This window comes from Streptopelia decaocto, assembly GCF_964273445.1.
Source record: "Streptopelia decaocto genome assembly, chromosome: Z".
NCBI classification, from domain to species: Eukaryota; Metazoa; Chordata; class Aves; order Columbiformes; family Columbidae; genus Streptopelia; species Streptopelia decaocto.
Genome location: NC_138657.1, coordinates 80993749 through 81012930, shown reverse-complemented (window position 1 = coordinate 81012930; position 19182 = coordinate 80993749). Strand labels below are relative to the sequence as shown.

Below are 19182 nucleotides of genomic sequence, written 5' to 3'. Positions count from 1 at the left end.
TTACATTTATCATTTATGATATTATAATGTTATGGCTATGATGCTCGAGAGCTTTTTTTGGTGAAAAAGATGCATTTACCGTCGAGATCGTTCTCGGGCGTCTCCGCCGTGTACCAGTCCGAGGAGGGTCCTGTCCCGTTCACCGTCATTGCCGCCACTTGGAAACTGTATTGACTTCCTTTCTCAAGCCCTGTTGGACAAAATAAAGGCAAATAAAAATCATACAGAAATTAAAAAACCAACGACAATCCCGGAGTTTGCATAAAATGAAACACCGAGTTGTTGTGGTCAACGTGCAGGACCCGGCACTTGGCCTTGTTGAACTTCATCCCATTGGAATCGCCACTGGATTTGCCACAACTCGCTAACACATATATATAAAAAGAATGTCTAAATATCAAATACACACATAATTAATGAAAGAGCACACAGGTCAGGAAAAAAAACAGCAAGTCTTACCAATATGATGAAATAAGCACGAATTCAGACATCAGGCGTTTCCCGCTGTGGCCAAGGCCATCGGAAAACAATTACATTCCAAACGTGCCGCACGATTTCAAGCCCCCGAGGTGGGGATATAAATTTATCTTTACGCTCAGTCTATACTGACCACCATATAATAATGTTTCATTTAATTGCGAACATTCTCTGGAGAAAAACGGTCATAATTAAAACGAGCAGCGGAACGTCGCGCTGACACGGAAACCCACTCGAAAATTGATAGCGGCTATTTAGAACCCTGCGTTGTACCTCTAAATTCCTTCGTTATCGCAGATGTTCTTATTATCCCGTAAAGCACCTGCCGACCGCAGAGAATTGCAGAATAGTGCCTACATGTTAATATTTAAAATGTCCATTTAGAGCAGCCTCATAGCTCGGTCTCCCGCAAGCACAACGCACAGAGTAATAACGACACTTGGATATTTGTCTTAATTGCTTTCAAAAACCTGTTTTCCAAAGCTTTATTAAAAAATAATACTAAAAACCAGTGATTTTGGGCTGTGTGGAGGTGAGATGGGGATGTGCAGCCACCGTCCCACCATCCTGCAGCTCTTCACGCCCCAAATAATTCATGTTTAAGAAGGAATTTGCTCAAGACGTTGGCATCTACCACAATAGAGGTTCATCTGCTCTGCTGCCATGGGATGGGATCCACAGGGACGGAGCTCTGGAGGACTTGGACTCAACTCAAACACCTGAGCGGGTTCCATCATTATTTCTGCTTTATCTGCCAAAAAATGGGTCCTTTTCAAGTTGTTTAACATGCTTAACGTGCTAATTTCCCTCAGAAAGTCTTTGTTTCTTGCGCAAGTTGTGTGTAATAGTTATGTAGCCTTCACACGAAGGGACTTCTTGTCTGTGGGAACTTGGGTCAAGATGCTACATGAGATGACCAAGCTGGTGTTTAAGGTCTTCTTCAGAAAAATAATCTATTTTTGCTTTTCTTTCATTTTGATAGAAAATCCTGCTTTTTCCACCCAGACACTAAACGCTATTGATTATCCTGAAATATACAACTCAGAATTCACAGAATCCCAGAATGTCAGGGGTTGGAAGGGCCCTGGAAAGCTCATCCAGTGCAATCCCCCCATGGAGCAGGAACACCCAGATGAGGTTCCACAGGAAGGTGTCCAGGCGGGTTGGAATGTCTGCACAGAAGGAGACTCCACAACCTCCCTGGGCAGCCTGGGCCACTGTTCTGCCACCCTCACCATGAAGAAGTACCTTCTCAAATTTAAGTGGAACCTTTTGTGTTCCAGTTTGTACCCACTGCCCCTTGTCCTATCATTGGTTGTCACCGAGAAGAGCCTGGCTCCATCCTTCTGACACTCACCCTTTAGGTATCCGTAAACATGAATGAGGTCACCCCTCAGTGTCCTCTTGTCCAGCTCCAGAGCCCCAGCTCCCTCAGCCTTTCCTCACACGGGAGATGCTCCACTCTCTGCAGCATCTTGGTGGCTGCGCTGGACTCTCTCCAGCAGTTCCCTGTCCTGCTGGAACTGAGGGGCCGCAACTGGACACAAGATTCCAGGTGTGGTCTCCCCAGGGCAGAGCAGAGGGGCAGGAGAACCTCTCGGACCTACTGACCACCCCCTTCTAACCCAGCCCAGGTCCCATTGGCTTCCTGGCCACAAGGGCCCAGTGCTGGCTCATGGTCACCCTGCTGGCCCCAGGACCCCCAGGTCCCTTTTCACTGCTCTCTAACAGCTCATTCCCCAACTTATACTGGAACCTGGGGTTGTTCCTGCCCAGATTCTAGACTCTACACTTGCCTTTGTTATATTTCATTAAACGATAATCACCTGGCTGCTTTCACCCATGGCAATTATAGTTTTGCTATGACCTAGTGTTGGGCTTTTTATTCTGCGAGGCGACGTTTTCCGCGGAAAATCTTGGAAAAGAAACGGGAAACTACTATTTTGGCACCTATGAGAAACGTTGACCGAATGCTCTAAAAAAATACATCACCTGAGGCTTAAGCTATTGGACTGAAAAAAACGCAGCTTCAAGTTCATTAATGATAAAGTGTGGGAGACAAACATATGATAAAAGAATTAAGGAAAAAATTGGTTAAAAAAACCCCCACCATCAAGACTATCTTTGTATAACACAATAAATGCTACCTGCCAGCAAAGAAATCAATGTTCCCTTCAACTGAAAAGTATATTTTATTCCCAAAGCATTTAATTCATCAAAACTACGCGAACACTGACCTGTGAACAAGTACCAGAGGTTGTTTGGCTCCAGTGTTTCAATCTCACCCCTGCGGGTCGTCTTTCGATGTCGGATTTTATAGCCCGTAATAAATCCATTTTGAGTACCTGGTGGTGGAGGCAACCAGCTGACTTTGATGCTCTGGAAAAGAAGAGATATTATGGTTGGGTGTTGTTTTTTCACAACGAAATCATAGAAATAAGGCACATAAAACAAATGGAAAAAAAGAGAAAAGAAAAATAAAAAGGCTATTATTTTTTTCTCATAACAAAGTCGCCTCATGTTGACCATAAGATACAAATAACTCAAGCAGTTCTAACTATTTTGTGCCATTTTAATTCGTCACGGACACGTTGCCGCACCCTCGTTATATCAATGTCAAGAGAGTCAAAGCTTTTGGGGATAAACTTATTGCCGATTGCAACACGTGGGAGACCTTTGTTGAGCCGTTTCGCAGAGAGGGCAGTGACACAATTAACCAAAACCAATCACTTAATTTCTTCTCAGTGTTGCTTTGCTAGATTGTAGGAGGGATCTTATCTCAACCTAACAGCCCAAACTGAAATTGTCCCTTCTTGGTGGCTCCCGACAAGGCCAAACATCCATCTCTACCACCTCTATCCTTGGAGAAAGGTCTGAAGGACTCTTGTTGTTCAAGTCCATGGGCACAGAATTCATTTACTCTTTGGTCTCCCAGCCACTCAGCGTTGTAAGGATTTATAGTGATCTTGCTACACTGAATTTCTAATTGTTTCCTCGCTTTCCATCCTGCGTGGAGATGGCGACGCCACCACCAATGTTCCTCGGCCCAGAGAAGCCAACACCTCTTTCCATCCTTTGTTCTCTATCCATCAGTCGCTTATCACAAAGGGAAAAATTCTTCCATGCCGGCGACTTCACTTCTTCAGGAGCCTTTTGTGAGGCATCGTATCAAAAGGCTTTAGGAAATCCACACCAACGGTATCAACGGGATCTCCTTGCCCGCGTGCTCAACGGTTCCTTCAAAGGGCTTTAATAGACACGTGGAGCGGGACTTCCCACCACAAAAGCTGTATTGATCCCGCCTCGGCGTATCGTGTCCATCCATCCGTCTGTTCATTCTGTTCTTTATTATTTGGCCGGGAAAACCCACCAGCTTTACTAGGCTGGACTGATAAGAGAGCTGATACCGTACAGCAGCATTTCGCTGCTAAACCAATCCGGACCACATCACAGTGGATAGTTTTTGACCAAATACAATTTATTACCGTTATTGAGTTGCTTAGGCCCTGCATAAATACGTTATAGCACATATCAAATTAATTATTGCAATAGAAAAAAATCCATTTTGCACATATACTGCTTGGTGATTTATTGTTACAATCTATCATACATTTCAAAATCAATACTTTGGGTTTTCATTCCGGAGTGAAATAACGCTGTGTTTGTTGCACTGGGGCAGAACAACCCCCATTCTTCAAACCGGAAAGCGATTGTTTTCAAAACAGATCGGGGTCATTTGCATATGGAAATTGCCTACATATAGAATGTTTATGGGGGAACGCAAACACCCAGAGAGCGGCTTTAAAACATATTTCTGTTGTCGGTCTACAGGTAACTCATTGATATTGGGACCGTCCCGACTCTTCCCATCTCCAACACTCTTGTCGTGGGGACCTCGGCATCTGCAAATATTCCAGCCCAGCTATGAGAAGACCCTTTGACCTCCCCAATTCCCAAATAGAGAAGAAAACAGAGCATTTAGTGATTTACTCGCAGAAGGGGAGGAAAGAACATCTCAATCTTTCCCCTGTACCTTCCAAGACCTATAAGAAACTCTTCTGAAATCCCAGTTGGCCCCATCCTGCGTCACTGGCCTAAAATGAGGATGGAAAGGTGAAAACAGGAGCCCATAAAATTATTCACCCTTGAATCTTGGAGTATATCTTGAGAGGTTGGAGATAAGGAACCTTTATATATGGATGATGATCCTTGTGGGTCCCTCCCAACTCAGGACATTGTACAATTCTACCAACTTTTAACCAACAGTGTTGCTTATAGCAAATTTAGAACTGAATCACCTGATAGAAACCATGGTGATACTTAAAAGAAATCCCATCATTTGGAAGACCTTCGGATGACCTGGACTTTGAGTGCATCTTTGGCTGGTCCACCATCGTTTCCAAACCATGGGCTCCATTTTGTCCAGCTACTTCAAATCCAAAGTTTGTTGCAAATGGAGCAATAATCAAGAAATGGTTCAACCACTCGATGGGGCCAGTTGGCAACAATTTAATGCATCTATAGATGGTTTAAAACATAAAATAAAAGAAGTGGCTCCAGTCTCTTTGAAGCCATTTCAGCATTGGGTTGTGTGAGTGCGGGGTGGTCTGTGTGGACACCTGCAAGCGTGGAGCAGTTTTTATGAGCCCAAATCCCCCTTTTCCTGCCTTGAAGTTGTCAGCGGCTGCATCGCCCCGCACGGCAGCTCGCACAGGAGCAATGGGTTTGGTAGGAGCAATAAGATCTTCCTTATGATTAGAGGAAAAAGCAGGTTCTGTGCGGATCCGCCTGACGGTAACAGTTCCCTTTCACCTCGACCTGGTCTCCATGGACACCGCGACGATGCTTTTTATCAATAGCACTTAACACGTGACCCTTTGCTCCCGGAAAATCAATGACGGAGGTTCTGACTTCTTGTCCTTTCTTCTGCTTCAGAGAGAGCGGTAACAACTACCCGAGAGAAAACATTTCCTTTCTGTTACACGATTCCTAAGGAAACCATCAATTGAAGTGAGCTGCAAGAGGATTTTAGGAACCTTTTAGTCCTGGAGGGAACACAACGGGGAAAAGTATCCTAAAAGGTTGCTGGGCACTTCCATTTGTTGAAATTTTCTTTAATGGGTGTGTGGTCCCTTCCTTGCACCATTAGGAAATGACCCAGAGCATCTCGGTGTGAGCTGGGACCCTTAGTGCTGCCCTCATATCCCTTTATAGATTATTCCAAACCAAAATAGCCCGTTACAGATTGCAAACCATGCAGTGTGATCCCTCCAGATTCAATTGTATTTGGTCACCCTTTCCTAGGAGAACAAACGTTGGCCCAACACATCCAACCAAAGCCGAGCTGAAGCTTTACCCTCTTTCCCACAGTTTCCAAACCCAAAGGATATTTTCATTTCCCCATTTTCATGGTTATTTAGTAGACTGAGCAAGAGCTGCGATATTCTCTCTACACTGATTGGAAACGTGGAGCATCCGAAATCTCATGAATCTTATCAAATCGAAGTTTCCGGATGTGCAAAGACCATTTGTCAGTTTATTTTCGTCAATAATGTTCTGGACATAAATATTCATCAGCAGATATTTGCAAACACTGATTCAGTTATAGCAGGAGACGAATGTACTTGCTTTATGAAGTTTATCTGTTGCACGTTGCACATATGCTTCTCTTCCACATTTTTCAAGTCCATGCTGTGGACTGTTTTTTTCAATGGATATTCAATTATCCCACCAGCTAGATACACAAACCAAACTGGGAATAACATCCATGTAAGAACACCAGGAGCTGACAAAAAGCACAGGGATGGGAAAATGGGATGCGATGAGGTGATGGGATGGTGTGAGATGATGGGATGGGGTGAGATGACGGGATGGGGTGAGATGAGATGATGGGATGAGATGAGATGAGATGATGGGATGAGATGATGGGATGAGATGAGATGATGGGATGATGGGATGGAATGATGGGATGATGGGACTGGATGATGGGACTGGATGATGGGACGACGAGATGATGGGACCACAAGATGATGGGACCACAAGATGATGGGACCACGAGATGATGATGGCATGACGGGATGGGATGATGGCATGACGGGATGGGATGATGGCATGACGGGATGGGATGATGGCATGACGGGATGGGATGAGATGATGAGATGATGGGATGATGGGACGGGACGATGGAATGGGATGAGATGATATGATGGGATGATGGGACTGGATGATGGGACGACGAGATGATGGGACCACGAGATGATGATGGGACCACGAGATGATGATGGGATGACGAGATGGGATGGGATGACGAGATGGGATGGGACGATGGGATGGGACGATGGGATGGGACGATGGGATGGGACGATGGGATGGGATGACGGGACGGGGTGACGGGACAAGGCTCTTGAAGCTCCTGGCACCTTTAACAGGTCCAACAGGCATCACCCAGGATCAAAGACCATTAGAAATTGTACCTTTCTGGAAGAAATTTTGTGGGCTAAAACTTCCCATCTACCAGCTGATGGTGAACTATATACTGAATATTTGAGTTAACGCAGGTTAACTCGGGTCAAAAGCCTGAACCATCGCAAGGCAAGGGAAATAAAGCTAGAATGGGAGAATCTATTGTGAATTCATAGATTATTATTATTATTATTCATATATGCATCATAGATTAAGCATCTAGATCACACCTTATTTATAAAATATGTATAATTTGTATACGAGTAATATAGTGCTTGAGAAAATACAAAAATCAGTGTAACTTGAAAAGAGGAGAGGATGAAACGCAACCAAATACAAGGCTTAGAAAAGTCAGGAACCTCAGGGAAATACTTAGTTATGACGGCAAAACAACCAGAAAATCACGAGGTTTCAAACCAAATAATGAAAAATGTCACAATTTTCTCTCTCTCTGCAACTATAGAAACATTTTAAGATACGTTAGGGCATTTTAGACACTTCGTTATACAACTAAAACTCGCGCTCTTTTTGTATGTTTGAAAACAAAAGCTTTTAACGGAACTCAAATGCACCATTGACTTGAAATGCTCTTTGCTCTTCGTCATACTCATGAAAATCGTCAACGTTTTGATTTCTCATTCAAACTTGAGCAAGAAAGTTGTCATTAAGAAATAAACCATGTAACAGTAAAACCCACCTGTGATGCATTTCCATAGCCATACATTTCATTTTAACCCATTTGTGTGTCAACGACACAATTACTCACAATTAGTTTCCTTCCTCTGCTCGGGGAGTCGCTCAACAGCTGCTAAAGCAAATCTGCCCTATGGTACCTTTTAATTGACATCGATCAGGCAAGAAAAGGCTGAATTTCATCAAGGAAAAGCTGAATTTCATCATGGAAAAGCTGAATTTCATCAAGGAAAAGCTGAATTTCATCAAGGAAAAGCTGAATTTCATCATGGAAAAGCTGAATTTCATCAAGGAAAAGTTGAATTTCATCAAGAAAAAGCTGAATTTCATCAAGGAAAAGTTGAATTTCATCAAGGAAAAGCTGAATTTCATCAAGAAAAAGCTGAATTTCATCAAGGAAAAGTTGAATTTCATCAAGAAAAAGCTGAATTTCATCAAGGAAAAGTTGAATTTCATCAAGGAAAAGCTGAATTTCATCAAGGAAAAGCTGAATTTCATCATGGAAAAGCTGAATTTCATCAAGGAAAAGTTGAATTTCATGTCCCTCCATCACCTGTAAAGGGCTTCAGTCCACTATAGGAAAACCAAGGGGGCCAAGGATCAAAGCAACTATCAATACTTCAAGCAAGTTTTCAATTGCAAATGAGCTTGATTGATTAGCACTTAGCAGCACCTGTAGTTGGTGATCACTTTAATTACTGATGATACTGATGTTGATTACTTCAATTACGCTGCCTGGAAGCCTTGTGGTTGAGTTTATAAAGCAAAGGGCACGATAATTCCCAAATAATTTCTGTTCAAATTCAGATTAAAATCAAAATATGAACAATATCTTGTAAGAAATATTCGGTTTTATATAATATTAAGGTGCTGGTATCAGGAGCTGCCCAGAGATCCCCCCAAAACTTTGGAGACTTTGGAGAAAGGTTTGAGCACAAATGACCCAAACCCATCATCGCGTTCGGAGCCTGATGGAGCTCCCGTGCCCACCAAAACCTGCCTTAATTTTGATGCTAATTCTCCGTACCGTTGATTTTATAAAGCCACCGATTCTCCTATTTGCAAATTAGACATTTCCATAACGATACCACCGAAATACTAATTGCAACGGAGTCTTAACGGGCACCAAGGTTATTGCGGTAAAGCGCATCTGCCTCCCGTGAATGCCGTTAATCTGGAGAGCATCTCCTTGGGCCTCTTATATAAAACCCATAAGTTTTCTGGCATAAATGCTCCGATTTAAAGGCTGAATTTGGGAGGAGAAAAGGCTCTATTTTGGGTATAGAGCAGTTTCTGAAGAGAAAGGAACCATCTGGTGCCATTCACTGAGCATCGTGAGCTGGAACGGCTCCCCGGACCCAATCGCGATGACCGGAAAAGGATTTGGACAGAAACACGAGCAAACATATATATATATATATTCTATATCTGGATATATAAAGCTTTTGTTGAATTGCTCCGAGACGGAAGACAATGATGAATAATCCTATTAAAAAACCAAGACGGTATTGAAAGGAAGGAAGGGAAAACCTGCCAGATGTTGCCAGCGTTGGCAAGTTTTCTGTCCAAAGAGGGATATTCTGGATTACACATTTCACAAACGAGGTCTCAATTAAATCATCACAACCTTTCATGGCAACCAGCAGTGATTTCTTCCAGATAACAGAGGAGATTTCTCAGAAAACCACCCGTTCATCAAGGAAGATGGGACGCAAATACTGAGTGACTTCTTCTCAATTGTGCTTTGTTTTAATGATGACCATGAGAAGACCTGAAATACCAATGTACCGACCTCGTCTCCAATTAAATTGCAGGGAGAAGTTCAAGCGAAACGAGGAGGGCAGGTTCTGGTTTCGTTAGGCGTCCAACAAGCGGCTGTGGTGATCGTAAATGTTAATTAAAAACAGAACCGAAGAGTGAAGACCCACAGGTAGACTTGTAAATTCAAAGAAACACCCATCAAAAGCAACTTGTGATTTTCTCCTCTCACCTCTTGCATCTTCACTTTGCATCTGCTGCTTTCAAACTGGAGACATATATATCTATAGCAGATATAATATGACTTTGTTTCCTTGTTTTGTACCCTCAGGTTGATCTTATTAATTAATTCTGATTGAACATTATCTTATCCTTCTGCTTTTGGTTTTTCAAGTCTCTAAAACACCGGATGAAATAAATACAAAGGTCGTGCAGGTAGCACATGTTGCTTTAAATAACTCCAGCCAGCTGCAAAAATACATCATCTTCACTAATGATTTCTGGGTTTATCTCTACATTTTTTGGGTTTAATTATATTTTTCTTTAAAATCTGAAGCGCTGGAGGTTCCTCCAATTATCACGGGACCCGGACACCAAATTCATCTAGGAAAGGTAAATAACTGCAAGTCACCAGCCAACCCAACGCATTATATTGACTTTTAGGATTAATGACGAGGGTCATTTGGGCCTTTCAATTTTGCACCCACCAGCATCTGTTTAATTAAAGACTTTTCATTCCCTGTGGACATTCAGTAACATTCAGCGGGGCTCCAGAAACCATCAACGCAGACATAGAAAACACATTTTCTATTTTCTAGCTCTCTTTAGGGCTTTAGGGATGTGCAGCTGGACATTCTGAATCAGCATCAGAGCTGCTGTGGGGATATATTGGGTATAATTTTTCTCCCTCCCCCAAATTAGCCTGAAAGTCTTGGCCTAAAGACCTATTCAATGTGTTTATTTGTCTAGTCCAAGCTCAACTGCTGTTCACTACTAGAGCCGCAAAGGCCAAGTTTGTTATAAATCAAGGTTGGGTTCATCCCAATTAATTGACGCATGTGGCTGAAGCACCATCGGTAGTTGGTTTGTCTACCTGAACCACCCTGAGTTCCCTGCAAGCTAAATGCTTATTTAGGCTGCTGCACTTCAGATCATTAAATTAAGCACTTAACTTTAGGTGGAATGGTCAGAATCAGGCACTCGGTTAATCTGAATTGCATCTGAGCCACGTTGGAAGAGAAATTAATATCGAAACGAGAAGGGAAAGCAAGAGAAATGTCGTGGAATGGTGTAGGTTGGATGGGACCTTTGGAGTCATCTACTCCGACCCCCGAGTATTTATTTAACTCTTGTTCAGAGACAACCCAACATGGTCAACACTTCCCAAGTCAACCTGCACCGTTGACATCTGCCCCATGTTTCGGGAGGACTCGTCTGTCTTGGTGTCCTACCATGGATGAATGGGGACGCTTCCCAAAATGAGAGAACGCGGCCTACACCGCGCTTTAGAGAGGGCCAGCCCTCATTATCTTGATTTAAGAGCATGAACATGATTATTTAGTTCGCTTTTAGGCTTGTGCCCAGCATTGCTGCACCCTCCAGCCCTCCCAAAAGCAGAGAGCCATTATTTTAGTCGTGATTTCCCTGGAAACAGAGCCCAGATTCATTAATTCACAGGCCAGAAGGGATTTGGTTCATCCCAACCATTCCTTGGGTAATAGAGTTTATAAGACTCCCCCGGATTAATTCTTGTCTGAATGGGATAAAGGAGCAATCTGGTTATGCCTGACCTTGGGAAAAGGGACAGCTCTGTTGAGTCAAACCCACAAAACCGGCTTATTTTGGTACATTTTGGCCGCTTGATCTTATTTTCAAGGGCAAGATCGACTTGCGCAATGTTGATCTGCCCAAACTTCGATTCCAGCCCCGTCGCCCAGCGTCAAAACCTTGTTTTCCTTGCAGAAGATTTAATGCCGTAATGTTACCGATCAAGGAAGGCGCAATAGAGTTGTCAAGAAAAATGAGAGATAATCACAGCTACCGTCTCGAACAAAGCCCTCGGAAATACAGCGACCTACAAAGCCCAGCGCCCCGTTATTATTCTTCACCTGGGTAATAAATACAGCAGCCTTTAGAAATGGATTATAGAAAATAACCCATTGCATTAACAATGGGGTGAATTCCCACCTGACGATGATAATTAACTGCAAACAGGCAAAAGAAAACATTATCCCCCAAATCCTGCACATTTCAAGCCCAGCTCAGTCTTGTGCAGGTGAAGTTGTTCATACTCTAGAGAGAAAGATCCAACAGGAGCGGGCAGTAGTTGGGCTTAATCCAAGGCTTTACAAAGCCAGATTTAACAGCCTCACTGACTGGTAAAACCATCTCAAGTGCGGAAAGGTCCAAATTGCAAAATCTGCAGCTGTATTTGTGTGTGTAAAATGCCTGGGCCGGGCTCAAAATGCAATTTCACATATGGGAAGAGACAATGTAGTGCAGGGTACGAACCAGAAGGATAAAGCTTTGCCAAAGGTTGGTAATTCAGGTTAAATGGCTTTATCTCCTCTTCACAACAGCAGTGAGGGAAAATATAGCGAAATCCAACTATATGTTACATTTAGCTATTTCCTGATGAAGAAAAGGTTGTGAAAGTAGCGGGTATATATACAATTATATATATATATACCCACCAAATGGTCCATCCCAAACCCACAACCCTTATTTTCGCGCCTCTGTCGTGGCCGAGATGCCAACGCGTCTTGCGGAAACACTCACAGAAAAGAAGTAAATATATTAGAGAAATATAGAAAAGAGTTGAATAAATCAATACAAAGGATGTGGGCAGATTTGGAGATATTTAGTCACTAATATACAGTTCAGAAGGGACTTAATTAATCAAAGGGCTTCAAATGTGGGGATGATGGAGCCGCCTCCTTCCACAGGTGAGGTCGGGGATCCCCAGCATCATTTGCTTCACTATTCAAACAATAATGGAGCATTTGCCCATTTATTTAGTAAATTTTATGATTTCTGCAAACTATACAGCCTCAAAAAAGTGGTTCTATATAAATCCCAAATTTGATGTACATTTTCCTTCAGCATCTCAAGAAAACCCATGGTAAACTAAACAACTTCACGTCTCCTGAACCAAAGGTCCCTAAAGCCAAGAAGATTTTGTTTCTCTTTTACTTCCAATGGATGGGCACGATAAACTATCATCATTTTTGCTTCCACTAAACGGACGTTGTCTGTTGATTTAATCATCAATTATCAAAGACTTAGAAGGCAGGTGACGAATCTGGTCATTACAAAGACACAATTTCAGCCCCAATGACTAGGAAAATATCTATATAAACTGATTTTCACCTACTACCACCTAGTTTACAAATAATAATGTGAAGAGACTGGAGAATATTGCTAGAGCATAAATACTTTGGTTTTAGGGAGGTAATTTTGTCCTCAATTTTGGTTTCTATTCACCCTCTCACCCCCTACACACCAATCCCATTAGGCAAAGTTCTTTTTACAACATAAAAAATCATTTATGGCTTCCCCTTTCATCGGTTCTGCAACATAAATTAACAAGAAACATGATTCCCACTGCTATATACACATTATCAACAAGGAATACGAAAAACAACGCACGAGAAAAAACAAACCAACCCTTAGGTTATATATAATTAAGACAAAAAGTCGTAAAAGTGACTGAACAGACAAAAAGAAACCTCAGGTCTTGATTTTCCATCGATCCATCCATCCGTCCGTCCCGTCCATCCGTCCATCCCTCTCTCCTTTTTAGCACAAACCTCGTTTTCCTTTTCCAAATGAACTCTATGGATCTTGCCTATACATTCCAAAATCTAAACAAGTAGGAAATAGAGTTTCATTTCTCGTTTTCCCCCAATAATCGTCTCAAAGAAAGCTACAGATGGTTCTTAATATAAATCTTGTTCTGGGAACATTTACCTTAGAGACCTTTTAGGTATAATACTTATTTTAGTTGCCTGTGTTGAAGAAGAAATCAGTTTTATCAGCAGGAGCCAAAACAACAAGCCTGTGATAATACTTCTCATAGGAGAAACTGAGCTCCAGGTACCTCCTTTTCATCACTCGGAAACAATTATTTCTGTGCCTGAAACACAAAGGAGTCTTCTCCAAATGAAACAAATCTCCTCGAGGTTCTAACAGAGGTGCTGTGAGAGCATCAACTCTTGAAATATTGCCAATATCTCAATTTGCACGTCAATTTGTCAAGCGAGACACCTGTGGCAACATCACCTGTTTTCAGGGGTTCCTTCCCCATAACTGGAGGATTTGGTCTAAGCCAGAAGTCCTGGTTAAAACCAGATTTTGGAAACAAGAGATCCCAGTGATGATAGCTGTCCTGGTTTTGGCTCCTCCATCAGCATCGTCAGGCCAAACGTTGGGTTGGGTCATGGCCAACGCCTTGAGCAGAACCTCTTGGAGCTTTGGCTTCACCAACTTGGCCTCAACTCCTGGTGCCCGAGAGGCACAGATCCCCCCTTCTGACCCATCTCCTCAGGCACCAAAATCTTGGTTTCTTTGCCCAGAATGCTGCATGTGGCCTATTGTGTCCTCTTCCCTGCTCCCCTTCAACGCGCCTGTTGAACCCAAGCTGGACTTGACTGCCCGTTCTGCTCCAACAGCGCTACGTGTTCTGTGAGATATCAGGAAAATCAACTCCCTGACCAACCATCACGTTCCAGTGCTGGTGATGCTCTTTACTGAGCTCTAGAACGGAAGAAAAATGTATAATATTGTGTATTATTCAAGATATGGAAAAGCTGGGAAGTCAGAAATTCAACAGAAGACAGAATGACCACAGCAATAATTATTAGTGATGCCAAATGTGTGCTAATTTGCAAATAACTTCATAGCAGCCGTGCAGAAAGGTATTCTGAACTACCACAAAATCCTCAGGCTCTAATTTTGGAGGCAAAGGTTGTTTTGTCATGCAAGGTCTTGAGCCTGTATTTGTACATGACCAGAGTGCATATATATTGCATTAACACATGTAATAATCACAGCAAGCGCAGTAATTGTGTGTAGTAATGTAACTTCTCTCTTTCCTTGCCCATTTTAATGAAAATCTGTCCCTCGGGGAACTCAGCACACGAATACGGGGGGGAAGAGAAGAGCATAAAGTGTACACAAACGATAAATGTCAACGGCAGAGCATCGCTCGCAATGGTACCCAAGGGCATCGCTAGAAGCAGCAGGGTAACATTAAGAGAGGGAAAATGGAGGGTGTTTCAGGAAAGACAAACAGCGATATCCAGCGGGACATATCGCGCTGACGTTCCAACAATCCCCCAGCAACCGCGGCGGGAAAACACCGGCACTTAAATGCTTTACGGTGGCACGGGGGATGTGGGGGAGAGAGGTATCAACCCATAAAACCGACTGCTGGGACCAGCGATGCATTAGCGGCGGTACCAGAGGACGCGGCGACTCCTTTCAACGCTCATTTCAATCGTTTTGTAGGGGAAACCTTGACCCAGAAATCATCGGCTGATTCACCATGACCATGAACAACCGTCTACGATGCACTCGGTGAAACTCAGACCCACGTTCTTCCAGCCGCATTCACTTCATCACCAAAATGCCAAATAAATACTGCCCTGCCAAGTGTATTCTTAATTTTTTTGCACTACTACAGATCACAATTTTCTTCGTTTAAAGGCAAAAATTATCTGCCATACTAGCAATTAAAATGCTACAGCGAAACTACAATAAAACGACATGGCCACGTTTTTACTGCCGCTGCCCGATCTTTTCCAATCGCTGGGGTATGAGGAATGTCCAATTGCAAGATGTGATCGTTTCATTTCTGGCCTTCTGGTCCGCGCTGAAACACTAATAAGATTATAGAGCTTATGGGCAGAGCCAGACGACAATTAGTTTATTACTAAGGGGTAACCTGCCTCCTTCACCGCAATCCAAGGCAGTGGGATCATAATATCACCTAAATTAATAGCAGGAGCTGAGTCAGGTCAGCACTGACCCCAGCGACGAGCTGGGAACCTGCACCATTCGTTCCAGTTACACGAGCAGCCGAGGAGAAATGAGAGAATATTTCAAGCGGTGTTTTCTACTGTACCAGCAGAACCGAGCGATGGTTTTTAATCACAGGCACAAAACCTGACGGACGAACCACTGGGCTGGAATAGAGACATAAAACATGCACAACGCAGCTTGTGAGAGCCGAGAGAACACCTGGTTCTCTTCTGGAATGCCAAATCAATACGGAATTAACGGTGGTGTGATGCTACGCACGGAGGAGACGGCACCAAGGAGATACGTCCACCCTGTCCTCCCAGTTCGTCCATCCAAGGGAAAAACAAGGTAGAAATGACACAAATGGGGCAACCGAGGCCATCACCCAAGTTGCCCCCACTGCAGGACCAGCCCTTTTGTGGGTACAGAAGATTGAATTGCACTAATGTACATTTTTTCCCAGCTTTGCCCCAATTTTGGACTCACCTCTTGCTTTTCTGCTTTGTTATCAGCTACCTGAAAGTCTTCGGACAAGACCCCACTGACCGAGATAAGACATGGAATCATCACAGTGTCTGGCTGAAGGTGCAAATACACATAGAAACAAACAATATTGTATCACGAAGGCAAATATTACCCCAAAATGCAAGAGAAATGTCCCAACTTGAGTTGGGCCCAGCAAAGAGAAGAGCTACGAAGGAACTCGGCACATTCTCAGCTGCATTTCGGCACCTTAATTCTATGTGATAAATCCGCATTTTGCCGAATCGGCACCATTCCTAAACTTGTTTAGTTTACGAATTAAAGAAAAAACAATGGATAAAGCAGCAAAGAAAAAGTCTCTATGAACACAGAGCTATTTTTCAGGCATTTTTTGATGAGTAAAACCACCGTGTCGGATGTTTGTCCATGTGGAACCATGTGCTGTGGCTACACCGCCAGCCCACAGGCTCACAAGAAAACGTGAGGGGATACAAACCATTCCCATTTAATTATTAAAAAAGCAAAAGGAGTATATTTAAACCAGGGTATTTGTAATCTGAGCACAGCCAGCTTGTACGTCGCTGTAAGCTATACATTATTTACTGCAACCACTTGTTATTGCATCTGAGGAAACATTTTGGGGTAGAGAAGACATCCAAGGCCACCTCAGACCTTGGAGAAGAAATTTGTCTCTAGGATGGGAGCTTCCCAACAAGTCCCACCAACCTGGACGCTAACGAAGTTTGGCTGGTTGCCTAATGACTGCGATTCGGTCCCTGTGTCTTCATCTGCAAGTAAATTTGTGAATCCGCAGCTTTCCGACCCCAACATCTTGCTCATTTTTGCGACTCGAGCGGATCCGGCCACATTTCTGTAGTCGTGGAATTACTATGGCTCCTTGGATTGTTTTTTCCAAGATGTACCCATTATTTTTCAATAAGGGTGCATAAAAAAATGCCTGCAGCTCTGCTAGGCCTCGGATTTCCACTGCAGATACTTGCTTTGTATAATACACCCAGTAGCTTTAGGGAAAATAAGTCGTAACAGACGCGTTTCGACTGTCTTCCCCATCGCGAGCTGTTGACGTTAACAACACGCGACGTCTCCGTATCCACCCGTCGCTCCCCAGCAGCGCCGATCACTAAAATCATTTTGTCTGCTTCTATGAGCACCCCGGAGTTTAAGAAATGGAAAATCGCATCAACGAATCCCTTGAGTCTGACACACGCGACGTCCATACGGCATCTCAAAAACATTCCGTTTTTGCAAGAGATGAGGATCGCCAGCTGTCACGGTCCCTTCGGCGATGGACTCATGATGGTTCTTTTACTTTGATCTCAGAGCGCAAAATTAAGGCGACCAAAATGCCAAGGGGTTATGATTCAATCAAGCAGTGTTACTTGATTAATTTGCCCGTAAAGCGGCACGCGATAGAGAGTAAGAAAAGAAATGGGAAAGAAAAGGGGAAAAGTAAAGGTAAAGATGAGAAATGAGGTTGCGTTTATCACCAGTTGAGTTCCCAAGGTGTCCCTCTGGTCTCCGGTCCCGTGGAGTCCGGCCGGTCCTCCGGCGTGGGTCGGGATCCTCTGGTGCGAAGATCTTCAATGGTGTCCATTCTGGAGTCACCATTTATGCTTCTTCACCCCCCCTCGCTCCCATTGTTTTAGGCCAGTCTCTGCCTAGACTTCGCAACCCAGACTTCACAAGCTCAAGAGATCCACACTTTCTTTTGGCAACGCTTATGTGTCCAGCATTCAGGGGTCTTTCTGTGGTCCGTTGGGTGAGCTCAGGACCCTTGGCGAGCTCCTGGGCACGCTCCTTTGCATTGGGCATTGTTTGGGGGAGCAGGTGAGGGACACGTGTAATGAGGCTGCAGGTGAGAACACATCTCCTCTCATTTTTATTGCTACTAATTGATGATACAGCCAAGGAAACCAACCGCTTTGCCGTTATCTCATGACCTTGTATCGTACGTATCTAGTGGTGACGAAGGAGAAGGCGAAGGGTAAATGATCCAAACCACCCCAAAGCGCCTCGAACGTTGATATTCCCATCTTGAAGGACGGGAGGAATTTCACCGCTACGGAGCAACATTGACTTTGTTCTTCAATTTGCATGCAGCCTTCATTAGAGTAATAACAAAATAATTATGGGAAGTGTCAAAAAGCATCTAAATCTCTGCGCTCTGCTGTCAAACCGCAGAAGGGGGATTTTCTTCACTCAGTGGCACCGGGCCAATGTATTTGCGGATGATAAAAGAACATATTGCCAGCGCGTATCTCCGCACAAAAGGCAATTAAAATATGATGTTAAGAAATGCTATTGAAAACGAGGGAAACGCATTGCTGTCTCTTTTTTTATATATATATATATATGTATACTAAATAATACAATAAAAATAAAATCTAATTAAAAAACTCTGCCGATGCTGCAGAAATCTTACGACTCATTACCAAATCGAAGGGAGAGAGACGCCCGAATTATCTTGCGTCTCGGAATGAATTACTTTGGTGTTTATTCCATCACGGGTGAACTTTTATGACAAAAGCCGTTCCCAAATTTCGGATGGCTCATTTTCTCGTGTTTCACCGGAGCCTCGGCCTAAAGTTGCAATAAACACTCAACACATTGGAAAGGCCACGCTTAGGCTGAGCTTAGTCCATGCGCTGATACGAACGGGGAACAAAAGGATGAATTTGCAAGCATTACAGCGCAGGAATTAGCACCAGGGATATTTCTTTATAAAAATAAACCATCAGAAAATATTGAGCTCGGTCAAAAGAAATTAATGAGCGTTTTTTTCAAAGGTATTTTGCACTGAATACCGGCAGCTAACGAACTCGGCACCGGGCAAATTGCTGGCGTGATTAAATCAGGGATGCTCAGAAGCAACGCGCCTGTCAGACTTCATTGAATTTGGCTGTATTAATACAGTTTTACTTCTTTTTCCCCAACGTAATTGGCAATAAATTGAATAAGAGGCTTAGATAACATCCTTCAAAATAAATAGGAAATGAGAAAAATGCTGGGGAGAAGAATTCAGTGTTGGTTTACAAACCGTGTTTGCGGGTCCGGGGGTGAATCACAACCAACGGCCTCACTTGGGTTTGTCATTAAAAAGTAAAACTATAAATGATGAAAATATTTCTAATTCTAAGGAAGAGCTATGTAAGGTTTGTGTAAATCCACCCGGCGCTACAAGGTGTTTCCACTCAGCCCTCGCGGATATAAACCTCTAATAAATACATTAAATCATCATTGTCTCTTTGCTCAGACGTAGCCTGGTTT

At 43.3% G+C, this 19182-nt stretch overlaps 1 protein-coding gene across 1 annotated transcript in view; it reads right to left on the bottom strand.

Moving 5' to 3' along the window:
• Positions 1-19182, bottom strand: part of DCC (DCC netrin 1 receptor) — a 268160-nt gene that overhangs the window by 58159 nt on the left and 190819 nt on the right. Inside the window, exons 14-15 of the mRNA XM_082075025.1 lie at positions 2715-2856; positions 80-190 (exon numbers count right to left, since the gene is read on the bottom strand). Coding sequence (XP_081931151.1) covers positions 80-190; positions 2715-2856 — 253 coding nt within the window. The remainder of the gene's footprint in view (positions 1-79; positions 191-2714; positions 2857-19182) is intronic.